Raw genomic sequence first — 15,750 nt, 5'->3', positions numbered from 1 at the left:
ATGTGATAAAAATTCTTATTTGTTCATATTCATCGCCTCTCAGGGAGTTTTATCTTAAGGAGCGGAAGATATGGAAGCTCTTTTATGCATTTTTACTGCGTGCTTATGGCTGCTTAACCGGAATAAAATAAGCATTCACAACCCACAAGATAGATACATTCTTCTTCTCTTCTTTTTGTGCAAAATTTGCCACAGATTTGGATATAAAATGGAGAAAAATTAAATACGTATCTTCAAAGATTTGTATCCTATGCGCATTGTGCTTCTAAATACGCATCAAATTCCTCTCTTGCCTTCTGCAAACGCGGCGTTATGGGAGCAGACGACGGCGACGCCGGCTCTGAAATGGGCGCCGCCGTCGCCGTGAACCTCACGTGGCGGTTCGACAGAAGAGCCCCTTGCGACTTGCTCGACCCCAACCTTGACAAGCTCCGCTTCAGTACGGTCTTCGCGTTCCCGGCGCCGCCGTCGAACACGAACGCCGCCCTCACCGGCGAATTCGTTTCGCTGCGGCCGATCAGCAACAGCTCAGTCGGAAAGTGGAATAAGGAGCCTCTGGGACTTCCAGAAACCGGCGACGACGAATTCCACGACGCGTTCTCGAATTTCTCAAGGGAGACCGTCCTCGACACGTGGCTCGCGTCCATGACTTCTACTTCCTCCTCCTCCTCCTCCTCTTCGTCTTCTTCTTCTTCCTCCATTTGGCTTCGATTCCGGAGGCTCATTTGCTTCTTCTTGTGGGACAAACCGGGCAAGAACAAGCACCCACATTTCACCCGCTGCTCCGCTCGTGGTTCCCCCGAGCCCACAGAGTGGCTCTGCTCGCGACCGGGGGCCACTCGAGCGGCGCTCTCTCTGCTCGACAAAATGTCAATGAAGCCGTCGGAAGGCACGGAGGACCGCCCCTCGCCGCACGACTTGCTCCGGCAAAGCGCCGCCCTCTGCTCGGCGGCGAAGCGGGAGAGAGCGAGGGAGTGCTGCCGACCGAGGCTGGTGACGGCCGCGAGGTGGTGCCGCTGCTGCGCCAAGTTAGGCGATTTAAAAGAGCCTCCTTGGAGGCTGCCGCTGAAGAGATCGGGCTGCGCGAGCGGCGGAAGCAAGAACAGGGGCGAGTCGACGGCTGGAGGAGCTCCTCCGTCCTCGGCGACAAGCTTCAAGGAGAGGGGATCCACCGAGATCTTCCTCTCGCTCCCCATGGACATTGGGAACTTGAGCTTCAAGGAGAAGTCGTCTGCTCTTCCTCTTGGCCGTGAGCGGAGCCGGGAACGAGTTCAAGAATTTGAAAACGAGAGCGTTGACTTTGGTTAGATGTTGCAAGCACGTTGGCATAGTGTTGTCCATGTTCTTAAGATGACCTTCTTGCTCCCGAATTTATTTCTTTTCGGGTCAAATCACTTTTTACCTTTTAATTTAACATTTAAAATCACTTAAACACTTTAAATACGTCTACATATGCCCTTTAAAACATCGAGTACAACACAAACCAACTTTCTTCAGTATGCGCATCCATTTAACACGAAATATCGTTGATTATCCATGGCCTTTGGCTATTCCTTAACTCCAAATTTAATGTTACAATTTCTCGCTATGACTTTGACAATTAAAAAGTATACATAATCCAGGAAAAACTGGATCGAAATGGAGGGGGAAAGGCTTGCGTGCTTACCATAAGCAGTCAAGCATGAATGTAAGTTTATAATACCCAGTGAAAGAAGAGATCAGATCCACGAGAAGAGCAGTCATGTCAGGATTTAGTATATTTATCCACATAGGCCTGCAAAAAAAAAAAACATAGAATTTTTTTTTATATAAAAAAAGATAAGACTTAGGTTTTGATTGCCAAGGTAGAGAGTAGACCTCCACTAGTTTCAAAAGCTTTGGCCTGGAGGAGGATAAATATTGTTGTATTGACAACGGGCTATTAGGGACTTGATGGGGTTGCAATGCACCTAAGACTTTCTCTGTTGTCTTCTTAACTATCAACTTATGGGTATCCCTACTCAAGTGACCCTCCTTCCACCATGGCTTTAGCAATTCCTTTAAGAAGTCCACCAAAGCTGCATAAACCATCTTCATTGACTTTGATTCCATAATATTATTATCTAAATTGTTTACATCTCTCATGTTATTGCCAACTTTTGCATCATTAATAGGAGCAGGATCAGTAATACGAGGGATGTTCCCTTTCTCGTCATTTGTGGTGAGACCAGGAGCCACAGTAGCTGTGTCGCTAGCAGAAGTAAAAGAATTTGCAGATTTGTTGGCATCATATCCTGGTTTAAAATCTCCAGCTAATACAGGAGTTGTGACTTCTTTTGGATGACCAATGTTGCTGCCAAGGGGATCAAATTGGCTATCGGAACAGGATTCAATAAAAGAAGCAAAGGAAAATGACGGTTGAAAAGGTATAGAGTTTTCCCAAGTGTTCTCTTCAAGATTTTGTTGCAGCCGAGACAACGAATCCCCAGCAACATTTGGCTGTCCATAAGTAGTGAAATTGCTGCAGTGGTTTAACATTGTATGGACATCTCCGCGTTCATCACTTACTGGAAGTCCATGAATAAATCTTGTGCCTGCTTGAGCAAATGAATGAAGTGACTCAGTTGCAGCAGATCCCTGAATTGAATAAGTAGAGTTGTCAAAATTTGACTTGAAACTTGTTAGACAAGAAGAATCATGAATTGTGAAGCAGCTCCCTCGATGTTGTCCAGAAAGGTCATCTGGCTTTTCTCCAAAAGAATAGGCATCGTCGCTATCTCTGTGGACATCGATTGGTGTAGATGATACACCAGAGAACAAAACAGATTCTGAAATTAATGGGTTTTCTGTCAAAGAAGATGCATCATTTCTATGATCGCCAATTGGCATTTCCTTGTACATCATTCTTTCATTTGAAAAATGTCTTGATGAAATCTCTCCACTAGTTGAGTATCTATCAGCAGTAAAATCAACCATAGGTATTAGTCCTGTTATTGTGTTTTTTCTTTGGAACATTGATTCCTGTCTTACTTCATCGCCTAGGAGAGCAGATGTCCTACCACTGCCAGATTGAAAATGCTCATCAAAAAAGTTCTTTGATGCATGAAGAATATCATGGCTCTTGAATTCAGACAATCCATGCATTTCCTTGCCGTATGTTCTGACAAGAGACCTTTGTAAATGGAAATCTGGTTTTGTTGAATATTCTGAAATTGGCATGTCCGATATGCCTATTGAATCAAGTAAAATTCCATTTATCAAAGATTTAAAACATGGTAAATCAATAAAATTCTAGATACATCATTTACTAGCATTGACAATCAATGGAATTGTCAGCAGTACCCTTACCTTCCTGTGTCTCCAGACCAGAGTCGCCAACCACCTCTTTCTTGTGAAGAAATCTACAAGAACTTCCCTTGATGCACCAACCTTGAGCAAAAAAATCGCAAACAATTGCAGGATTTTTATTTTCACGTTCATGCTGAATAAAAGGAGAACTCCATGGCCTTTTTTTAGGTTGGCTGAGAAAGACACAGAGTACGATTACTGTCTAAGCATTGATATAAAAGGGAGAAAGCAACATAAATAGATAAACAGAAGATATACTGTCTAACTGTGAAGTATGAGTTTCAGTTCTGTGTGGAGTTGAATATTGTAATTAGTAATCTAGCATAATTTCCAAATGTAAGTCCTTCAACAATCACGCTGTGAAATATGAGTTCCAATATATGTGAAAGGAGCTCACTATTATAAATAACATAACATTTAGCTGTGATGTATCAGAATATGGAATTGTATCCTTTTTGGTAGGACAATCTAATGTTTCCTTTCCATACAACCATCATATTATTTGCTAAAAATACTCTTCTATTAACTAATAAAGGAACCCGTCGCTGCAATCAGCTCCAAATTGTCATTGTCGACTCTAACCTTAATGAATATCTGTGGCAAAGTTGGTTGTAGAAACTATTTTTGAGTTAACTAATACGTGTTGTCCAGAACCTTACCAGAGCTCTTCATTTTTGTCTTCAGATGTCTTTTTGTAATGCAACTTAGATGGAGAACCATTGCCAAGATCACCATCCCTAAAATACTGGGCATGAGAATTTGATGAATTGACAAAAGATCTCTCAGAATTGGAAGAAATTGACTTTGGATTCTTGCAACAGCCTTCCTGTTTTTTGCTTGTATCTACATTAAAAGGACAACCACAAAGATGGTCAAACATCGTCAAGGAAATGGCTTAAAAGAACATCAATTCAAAAATAGAAATTTCCAATGTAACTAAGATGGTTGTCAAAATTGGTATCAGCAAAAAGCTCAGATGGTAAAAGAACCATTAATATCACTCGTTATAATGAGTGGGGGCTAGTGATTATGAAACATTAAGGGAAAAAATTAAAAGAAAGGTTCATATATAAAATAACAAATTGTATTCACTCATAATAATATTGTACATTATGTTTCACCAAATATCATATAACAACGTACAACTTATTACTATCATTATCACAATATTAATAATGACATTATTAATTATTTTCATTATCAAATACACACACATACACACACTAGATCATCAAAAAATAATAAATATTATCTAGTTATATGAACGCAAAAGGGAGCGTTTGCGCAACAGTAAAGTTGTTACCGTGTGACCTTATGGTCATAGGTTCGAGTCATGGAACAACCTCTTACAATACAAGATAAGGTTATGTACAGTAAATCTAATGTGGTTCGATCCTTCTTGAGACCCTACGTTGGAAGGAGCTTCGTGCACCAAACTACCATTTAACTAATATGAAAGAAAAACACAAATATATTATAACAAATAATAAAATCAAATTCTATAACAGCAAATGTTAAAAATCTATCACTATAAAATTGAATAAGATTATAATATTAATTAAATAAAATTCAACATACTAGGAAACTTAATTGAGACTTAAATCACAACAAATATTTTTATACTATTTCTGTCAATTAGCATTAATTTCTCTCAATTCTGTTTTGAGAATAAAAATGAGGCACTTAATCTAACTTGTGGTTGTTTATAAGCAATAGCAAGGTTGAGTTATCGATCTTGTGAAAATCTTGAGTGGTGACGATGCTGAGAAATTTAAATTGGAATTCAAGAGGGTAAAGAAGAGTCTTTCATCGTCTTGTGCACATTTGCTAGAAACCGAGCCGAGACAAGCAAGAGGTTTGTTAAATCGCTGAGTTTCCAACTTCAACTTATTTCAACTAATTTTGAATAGATCTCATACTTCCACTCTTGATTTAGCCAAATTTCAATCATTTTGATATATTTTTCATGGAATTTAACTCATTTCTAGGTAAATTACAGGTGATTTGTATCAATGTTAGCCAATTTTGACAACTATAGTTACTATAATGGAGCCATGAGGATCAATAGTAGCGGTAGAGCTATTGGTTTCTGAAAACAAGTCACCAACGTGCTTAGCTAAAAATAATTAAAGATAGAGAAGTCTGACTTGAAAATAAAAAGGATATGATGCATATGGGAGGCAACCATGGTTTTTGTTAGTTAGCACCAGGTATCTAGCTCTGTGAATCGACCAATCCTAGGGGTAACCAGCCTGCCCCACAAAAGTTTTCCACCGGCCACTAGGTAAATCGGGAAGTGCTCACGGAGGCTCATCGAGATGGCTAGCATTCTTAGACCCGCTTCTCACTAGGGGGAAAATCCCTTGCAGTGCGCTGCAGCTGAAATTCAAACCTTAGATCCTTTGGTTATTCATTAGAGGGCCTAATCATTGCACCATTGCTCCGGTGGCAACCATGGTTTTTAAAGTATATATAGATAGTCAATGATCATACTAATACATAGGGCCAATAGTATATTATATGGGCATGAGATGCATATGGAGTCTTTATTAGCAAATACATCTAAAATTACTTATATAATTAAACAAAAAAAGGTGAATTAGATAAGAGTGAGGTAATACAAAGTAATCTGCAACTAGCACTTAAAACCAAATGACCAACAAATCATAAGGTTATCTTTTAGGTTCATCTGATGAATTATTTTAGTGAACCTTTGAATCCTACATCATATCAAATTATGGATAGTAAATTTGGCATAGAAATTACAAAATACATTAAAAATAATTTTAATTTATCCATAATAGTTTTGTTATCTAAAATGTTGTAACATAATATCATATTTTCAATAACATAATAGAATAGTTGGTGTAAGTTGACATTGAATCATAAAAAATATAGATTTGTATCTTCCATTGATGAAAAGGTACAAAATATTTTTTTATTTCACCCATTAAGAATTGAAAAGAAATGGGCAATAAGAAATTTCCTCATCAAATTAATTCGATATAGAAATTCATTGTACTCAAATGGTAGACAACTTAGACGTATCATGATATCTAAATCACTATCAAGTTCTCTCATTCTCATTCTATGTATCCATCAACAAGCTTTATTCTTCTCAAACATTGGGTATTGTCAAATTCAGATTAGCTATTGTGATACACTTAAGATAGCAGTCCGAACCTTGGGATCTTGTAGTTTTACTGAACTGACCTAAACATTTTAGATCTCAAATAGTACTTGAAATCATTCAGGACATTAAGAATCTACAATCCGATTCTATGTTTACTTTACGTAAGATCTAGGTCCCAACATGCCTGACAATTATAGGACATATTTAGGTCCAATTAGACATCCTAAAAATTAACATTTAATATAACAATTATTTTTTTGTGCCATCATTTGTTTGAGCAACGGTAAAGTTGTTGCTTTGTGACCAAAAGGTCACGGGTTCGAATCCTAGAAATTCCACAGCCTCTTGCAAAACGGTAAGGTTGCGTACAATGGATCCTTCCCCGGGACCCCGCACAGCGGGAGCTTCGTGTACCGGGCTGCCCTTTTTTTTTTTTTATCATTTGTTTGAGCAAGTTCTTAATTATATACAATGTTGTAAATGACCGTAGGTTGGTGGTGGGCCGGTTATCAACCGCCTACCGCCTACCGCCTAGACAGTGATAAAAAATTTAATCTAAATATTTAAAAATAAAATATATATATATATATATATAATGAGATAATTTATTAGGCTTTAATTAAGTCTATTTAAATTATCTCAATCATAGTTAGAGTTGATTAAAATTATTAACCTAAAGTTTAATTAAACCGCGTATCCTGTTTTGGTCGGGCAACGAGTCTGATGCATCGCCCGAAAGCGTCACCGATCACGGCGGTGCATTCCGACCCGTCACTGAGCTCGCACAATGCTTTCAAGCTTGCACGACACATTTGGACACGTCGTTGGCCCAAGTGACATGTCCGGACTTGTCACGGTGGTGAAACTGCGGCAGTGGAGGCAACGGTGGTGGTTCTAGGCGCGGCAGTGGCGGAAGGAGGTGAGTTACCGCCTTAAGCACCGCCTTTGCTTGAGACGGTGCGGTTGATGCTGGCCTCCCGCCTAGGCCGCCTCAACCGCCATTTAGAACACTGATTATATAAGATTCTTATTAAGTCATAAAAAGAAGAATCTCTTTTAAAATTGTCACTTTCATCAATTTTATAATTATCATTTATCTTTATAGATATGAAGTTACTACTTGCCTAATGAAGAAAGAACAATAAGTAAGAACTTAACGCATTCAATTTTATTTATGCTTCATGAGAATGGAATGATGCATGTAAAAAGTTCATATTAATACAACATATTAAAATGAAAGTTATTATGTATGATAGATGTAAATGTTATAATTATAATATATTTAATTAAACTATAGGATCCTACAATTCTATGCCATGATTCTACTATCCAAAACTATATGTACAATTCTAACAACTATGGTATTAATAATTAAGCACGATGCTATCAATATTTATTTAGTCAAAAGTTACGACAAATCTTCATTAAGTAAGATGATATGCATCCTCTAAGTTCTAACTTCTAATAATGTGTATCTAGTTTTAGTTAATTATTTATTTCTATCAAGGCTTGTTATTTAGAAAAAACTTCAACATAAACCACTTATGGGGCCACATGCATTTTGGAGTAAGGGTCTAAATTGAATCCATTGAAAGTAGTACAACAATTATATAGGCTAAAACCATCCCTAGGCTTTTAAAGTCCAAATCACATCAAGATATGCCTAAATTAATATCTAAATAATCAAATAATTTTATTAAATTAACAAATAAGAAACATTAGTTGTGTTGCTCAAAGAAACATACAATATATCATTCATATATGAATTATATAAGTTGGAAGGAGAGCCTTAGCGAACCGGTAAAATTATTGTTGTGCGACCTACAACCTCTTGCAAAGCAGGTAAGGCTGCGTATAATAGACTCTTCCCCTGACTCCACATTGGTGGGAGCTTCATGCATCGGTGTACAATTTTTTTATATGAATTATATAAGTTGGTTAATATGCATTTTTTATGTTGCATTCTGCATTTTTTATTGCTAAGGTTCATATGCAAAATGTTTATTTGGAATTATTAATTACTAAGAATGTTTAATTTACTGCTAAGAAGTAGATGTAGATTTTACTTTTATTGTTTAAGTTGATTAATTTAATATATTATATAATCGTGAAAATAACCTCTTGCAAAATACAAGGTAAGAATGCGTGTAATAGACCCAATGTGCCCTTCCTTGGTACTCACTGGTGGAAGCTTCATGCGCGTCACGTACGATGTCACCCGGGATAAAATTACTATATATATATATATATATATATATATAAACCATAGTTTAAAATATTGTAAGATAAATATAAATTTACATTTTTAGCACATCATGTTATATATTACCGTCAATATTGTAACACATCATTTACTTAACAACATTGAAGTGTTGCCTACTTTGGCCAATGCCACATTATTCTCGTAGTTTTTCCTAATGATTACTCATTCTGGAATTGCTTCACGTGTATCATGCTTAACTGCGGGAGTTTTTAAAGAGAAACCAACAAATATTACAAAAAGACATTTCATTGTTGAGAAATCCATTTAAGGCAAGTTGCACTCATGGTTTAGTACATTTTTTCTTGTTTCAACATGTGTTCCTACACATTCCTTTTCCTTGCGCCTTGAAGCCTATCAAGAAACGTACCTTGTTGCTCTTTGCTTGTTGATCATTCCCTACCCTCAAGAAACTAGCGTATTACAACCCCACCATCTTCAGTTGGTTCATCCTCAAACCATATATCATATTAGAAGGATCCTTCTCAGATGCTAGTACGTAACATGCGATGTACTTAGTAACATTCTTGCATTGTCCGCAGAGTCTGTATCATATATATCAACTTCATGGTTTTATCTCATTGTGGAATTCAAAGCCAAAGTGAGGAGCTTTCCAAATGGTTACACATTACTCCACACCAAGCCCACTTATAGCTTAACTAAAGAGTCCTTATAGAGAAATCAGTCAATTCTAGCAAAAGCCAAATTATTATGGGAATACATATTTAATTCATTTAAGGCAAGTAACCCCCAGTGCTAGTCACATTTTCTCAGCTTTGATATATGTTCCTAGATTTTCCTACCCAAATGGCTTAGAAGCTTACCAAGAGTCACACCATGTTTGAACTCGCAACCCCAATGATCACTTCCCAACTTCCCATTCTCATTGGACCTGGTTGTTACAAATATAATTAATTTACCTTTAAAAAATACGAGCCATTTATGTGCTTACTAGGGATGCACGTGGATTAACACCTCATCTCCACCCCACATAAGAATCAGGGAAGGCCAAGGCGAGCATGTTATGGGGTAACCATTCATGCTACATGTCTCTTCTTATGTAGTGTGGGTTCATGAAGGGGGAATTTAATATATAAATATGTTATATTAAATTTTATGATGGGCAAGCGATGGAAAAGCAACCTAGGAGGGATGTAAAAATCTTACACCCCCACAAAAAAGTTAACTTTGTCATCCATCCGCAAGCCATCTATCGTTGCTACGCAAACCCAATCAGGGTGTAGTGTAGATCACTAGATCTTCATCGGGACAGGTGAAATTGTTAAAGAACGCAACAAGGCCCTACACTAGAGATATCCATGCCATCGGATGACAAAATCTAAGCAAAAATAGTTACGACATAAAACTACAAGTGCGCCAATAGGCGAGGCAAAAGGGCATAAACCCTCCAAGAATTCTAAATCATCCTGTACATAAAAAAATGAGACAAATCGTTGCTTCTCAACTTCAATATGCTCAGTGGATGCATCAGGACAACTACAAAGTATCATCTCCTGCAGAAACATCAAAATCCAATGCGGGAAAGGAACGAAACCAGGAACCAAAATCACGAAATGGGTCCAAAAGATTCTAAAACATAGAAGAGAAACGGATGGATAAAAGGGCACACCATTGACCTCGTCATCGCGTCGCCGCCCCTCGTCTCGTTCCTCTTCCGCCACTCTCTCGCCCTCTTCTCCGATCTCCCTTCGATCCTCTTCCGGGGGCACGCAATCGTCGGCCAGGGAATCAGCAACCTGCAATGGAAGTGAGGGAGAAGCACGGTCCGACTTCGGCGAGGGTTCCGGCATCTTTCGGCGGCGGCGAAGGCTACCAAGGCAAACAGCGAAGAAAAACCACGGCGCCTTTAAACAATGTCCGCCGTGTACTCAGACAAAAATTACCTTTTATGTTAAACCAAAATTACATTCTAGCCCTTTCAAACTACAGAACTTTCCGTCACGTCCTTTCATCAAAATAGAAGTGCAAACTCTAACGTGAAATGGAAGAAGAAAAAAATAAGAGGGGCTCCACACGATTTTATAATGAAGCCCACTGTATCCTTCCAGAGATCGATGACATAAATAATTTTTTTTTAAAAAAAACTCCCACCCTCTCCTGCATAATTTACATTATGAGTGACATTTAGGAATATTACGTAACATAGTTGTTGATTAATCCTAAAAAAAATGTACCGATTTCATTATACAAAAATTTTTATACAAGTATCGAATTTTTCTTTAAATAACCTATTGTGTTCTTTAGAAATTAAATTAGGAATCGCAGACGAAACTTAACATCATTGATTCCAAATTTAACTTATCTGTTCTTAATGGTTTAGATTTGAATCGCAAGCGGAACTTAACACTATTGATTCAAATCTACCTAGGTTATTAATTCCATAAATATTAATTTCTAAAATTGGCTTTCAGGACTGCATGGCGAGGCACATGACCTTCTTGGATATGAGAGCAACCACCACCGTCTAGGCAAAGCCTTTTAAGGAAAGCTAATATTTATTTCCTTAAATAACTCTAGGTTAACCAAAAAGAACAATCGAATCACAAATTCGAAAAAGAAGAAAACACAAAATCAAAAAAAAAATTCGATTAAACTAGATCTAATTGTCTCTTGTATTTAGAATTCATACAAAGAAAAACAACTAGTATGACGCGGAAGAAAAATACTAGTTATACCTTCTCTTTGTAAGCTAATGACCTCAAGATCTTCTGCCGTATTCCTCGCCTCGCCTTGGACGTCGTGTGGGCGACGATCCTCCAAGATGAACACCACCCAAAAGAGTCCTTCCTCTTCCTCTAGAATTCGGCCACCACCACCACCAAGGAGAAGAGAGCAAAGGGAAAGAGAGAAAGGAGAGGGCCGGCTACCAAGAGATCACCCAAGCAAAAGAATAAGAGTTGTGTCTCATGAAGCCCCCTCACCCCTTCTTTTATATTACTTGCCCAAGGCAAATAAGGAAAAACTTTTTACAAAAAATAAAATCATCCAAGAGTTTTTTCTTTTCCCTTTTATTTTTCCTTTTCTTTCCTCTTGATTGAATCAATCATCAAAATTAATTGGATGATGATTTTATTATTTTAATATGGCCGGCCACCTTGCTTGGGCACCAAGCAAGGTTGGTCGGCCCCCACAAGAGAAAGAAATAAATAATTTTTATATAAAATTTTACAAGAAAAATTCTTATAAAATTTTACAAGCTCTCTTTCCTAAAGTAAGAGTTAAAAAAGGAAAGTTCTAAAAATTAAAACCATATTTTAAAATTTAAAACTTCTCTTATAAAATTTCCTTTTTTAACATGGTGATAGAAAATTTAAATTTTAAAACTTTTTTCCCTTTTTTTTTTTCTTAAACCATGAGGATGGTTAAAAAAGAAAAGTTTTAAAATCTTTTAAACTCTCTATTTAAACATGTAGCCTAATTCAAATAAGGAAAGTTTTGAAAATTAAAATCTCTCTTTTAAAACTTATAGTTTTCTACAAAGAGAAGATTTTAAAAATTCAAAACAACCCTCCCTTTTTGAATTATTGTGCCCGACCCCTTCATGCTTGGTCACCAAGCAAAGGGCCGACCCCTATAGGAGAGGATGTGGTCGGCCCTTGCTTGGTCACCAAGCATTGGACCGGCCCACTTCTTGGACACCAAGAAGAGCCTTACATTTGGATGGACTTGAGGATATAATGAGGCTACTACAGGGACCTAGAGGAGAAATTGGTTTTGGCCTTCCGATGAGCTTGAGTATCCTGTGCTCGCCCCGAACACACAACTCAAGTTCATCGATAATAACTCATTCCACTAGAGAGTTATTATCGCACTACCGCACCAATCCCAAATTACATTATGGGCTCCTTCTTATCATGAGTGTGTTAGTTTTCCTATGTTTAAGATTACGAATGCCCACTAATTAAGTAAGTTACTGACAACTCACTTAATTAATATCTAGCTCCAAGAGTAGTACTACTCAATTTTATTGTCATGTTCGACTAGGTCCACCTGCAGGGTTTAACATGACAATCCTTATGAGCTCCTTTTGGGGGCATTCTCAACCTAGATAACTAGGACACAGATTCCTTCTATAATCAACAACACCCACTATAAGTAATATCATTTCCCAACTTATCGGACATATTGATTTATCGAGCTAAACCTCACCATTTGATAAGTTAAAGAAATAAATATTAAATATATGTGCTTGTTATTATATTAGGATTAAGAGTACACACTTCCATAATAACTAAGGTTTAGTTCTTTTACTAAGTCAGTAAAAAAAGAACTTACCTAAATGATCCTACTCAATACACTTAAAGTGTATCAGTGTAATTTATTAGTCAAGATAAACTAATACTTAATTATACTACGACTATACTGATGATTTGTTCCTTTCCATCTTAGTCACGAGCAACTGTTTATAATTTATAGAGAGCCGACAACATGATCTTCTGAGTGTGACACCACACTTCATGTTATCTACTATATAAATTAATTGAACAATTACATTTAACAAATAAATGTAGAAATTGACCAATGTGATTCTTTTATTTCAACAAATAAATGTTTACAAAAGCTAAGCTTTTAGTATAAACTCTAACAATCTCCCACTTATACTAAAAGACTAAGCTGCCATATCTGTTGCCTTACATCTGATTCTCATCCCCTCCACATGCCGATCAAAAGCTTTCGCCGGAAGGGCCTTTGTGAAAGGATCTGCTAGGTTATCTTCTGATGCAATCTTGGCGACGACAATTTCTCCTCGCTTGACGATGTCTCGTATCAGGTGGTACTTGCGTTCTATATGTTTACTTGCCTTATGAGCTCGTAGTTCCTTCGAGTTTGCAACTGCACCGCTATTATCACAATAAATTGTGATGATCTTGGGCAAACCAGGAATCACATCTAAGTCCATTAGAAAGTTCCTGAGCCATACGACTTCTTTTGCTGCCTCAGAGGCTGCAACATACTCAGCTTCCATGGTTGAGTCCGAAACACATTTCTGCTTAACACTCCTCCATGCAATGACTCCACCTCCTAGAGTAAACACATAGCCTGATGTTGACTTACTATTGTCCCTATCTGATTGGAAGTCCGAATCCGTGTAACCCACAGGCAGCAAATCGTCTGCTTGGTAAACTATCATATAATCTCTAGTCCTTCTCAGGTACTTTAATATATGATTTACCACAGTCAAATGCCCTTGTCCAGGGTTACTCTGATATCTACTAACTATGCCCACGGCAAAATAGATATCAGGTCTCGTACACAACATTGCATACATAAGGCTTCCTACAGCCGAAGCATAAGGAACTTCCTTCATGTCCTCAATCTCCTTTGATGTCTTCGGGGACACCTCTTTAGATAAGGCTATTCCATGCCTAAAAGGTAAGAAACTTTTCTTGGAGTTTTGCATGCTAAAACGAGCAAGGATTGTATCTATATATAAAGCTTGGGATAGGCACAACATTCTTTTCTTGCGATCCCTTATAACTTTGATCCCAAGAATGTGTGCACATTCTCCTAAGTCCTTCATATCAAATTATTTGGACAACCATACCCTTACGTCCGATAATACCTTGACATTGTTGTCAATTAACAAAATATCATCTAAGAAATACCACCACATTTCCGTTATACTTCTTGTATACACAAGACTCATCCAGTCACTGAATAAATCCAAATGACTGGATTACTTCATTAAACCGGATGTTCCAAGATCTTGAAGCTTGCTTCAATCCGTAAATGGACCGATTAAGCTTGCACACTAGATGCTCTTTGCCTTTTTCAATGAACCCTTCTGGTTGCTTCATATGGATGTTTTCTTCAAGACTTCCATTAAGGAAAGCTGTCTTGACATCCATTTGCCAAATCTCATAATCCATATGAGCAACAATGGACAAGAGTATCCGGATAGACTTAAGCATGACTACCGATGAAAAAGTCTCCTCATAGTTGATTCCCTCTTTCTGAGTATACCCTTTCGTAACAAGCCTTGCTTTGAAGGTTTCTACCTTCCCATCTGTCCCTCTTTTCCTTTTATAGATCCACTTGCATCCAACGGCTTTTACACCATCAGGTGGTTCTACAAGCTCCCAGACCTTATTAGAGTACATAGACTCTATTTCAGAATTCATTGCCTTTTGCCAAGATACTGCATCTATATCTTAGAGTGTTTCATCATATGTCCGGGGATCAGGTTCATGTTTACCCGGGATCAAGTCCGAAGACTCTCCCAAAAACATGAATCTCTCAGGTTGCCTTACAACCCTCCCACTACGACGAGGCACCGTTTGTATTTGTGTATCATGTGTGACACGCGTTGCAGTCTCTTGTGGTACTTCATCTTGTACTGTTGGTACTGAAGTTGACGTGCCCTCTCTAATTTCTTCTAGAACTATTTCACTCATGGGCTTATGGTTTATTACATAATCTTCTTCTAAAAATCGAGCATTGGCGCTAACAATGATCTTCTGATTTTTAGGATTATAAAACAAACCACCTTTCGTTTCCTTAGGATATCCCACAAACAGACAAACTTCTGTACGTGATTCTAACTTGTCAGTATCTCCCTTCAGCACATGTGCTGGACTACCCCATATCCGGATATGATTCAGACTAGGCTTGCGCCCATTCCATAATTCCATGGGAGTAGAAGGAACTGTTTTAGAAGGTACCATATTCAGAATGTACACTACTGTTTCTAAAGCATATCCCCAAAACGAATTCGGTAATTCTGAATAACTCATCATTGATCTAACCATTTCTATAAGAGTCCTATTCCTTCGTTCTGCCACACCATTCTGCTGGGGTGTACCAGGTGCAGACAATTGGGATTGAATCCCGACTTCTGATAAGTAATTCCTAAACTCTCCAAAGAGGTATTCGCCACCACGGTCAAACTGTAGTGTCTTGATACTTTTACCAAGACGTTTCTTCACATCAGTCCTATATTCTTTGAACTTGTCAAAGCATTCATACTTGCGGCGCATCAGGTAAATGTATCCGTATCTTGAATAATCGT

General features: G+C 37.8%; 1 protein-coding gene across 1 annotated transcript; it reads right to left on the bottom strand.

Moving 5' to 3' along the window:
* Positions 1-1,521: 1,521 nt before the first annotated feature.
* Positions 1,522-10,600, bottom strand: LOC121985599 (zinc finger CCCH domain-containing protein 36-like). Its single transcript, XM_042539159.1, has 5 exons — positions 10,351-10,600; positions 3,987-4,170; positions 3,328-3,500; positions 1,858-3,209; positions 1,522-1,774 (listed from the first exon to the last, which is right to left on the bottom strand). Exons 1-5 carry the CDS (start codon positions 10,529-10,531, stop codon positions 1,745-1,747), a joined length of 1,920 nt encoding a protein of 639 aa, XP_042395093.1. The 5' UTR covers positions 10,532-10,600; the 3' UTR covers positions 1,522-1,744.
* Positions 10,601-15,750: the final 5,150 nt, after the last annotated feature.

The sequence above is a fragment of the Zingiber officinale genome, chromosome 5B, assembly GCF_018446385.1.
Source record: "Zingiber officinale cultivar Zhangliang chromosome 5B, Zo_v1.1, whole genome shotgun sequence".
In the NCBI taxonomy this organism is placed as follows: domain Eukaryota; kingdom Viridiplantae; phylum Streptophyta; class Magnoliopsida; order Zingiberales; family Zingiberaceae; genus Zingiber; species Zingiber officinale.
This window is presented reverse-complemented; position numbering and strand designations above follow the sequence as displayed.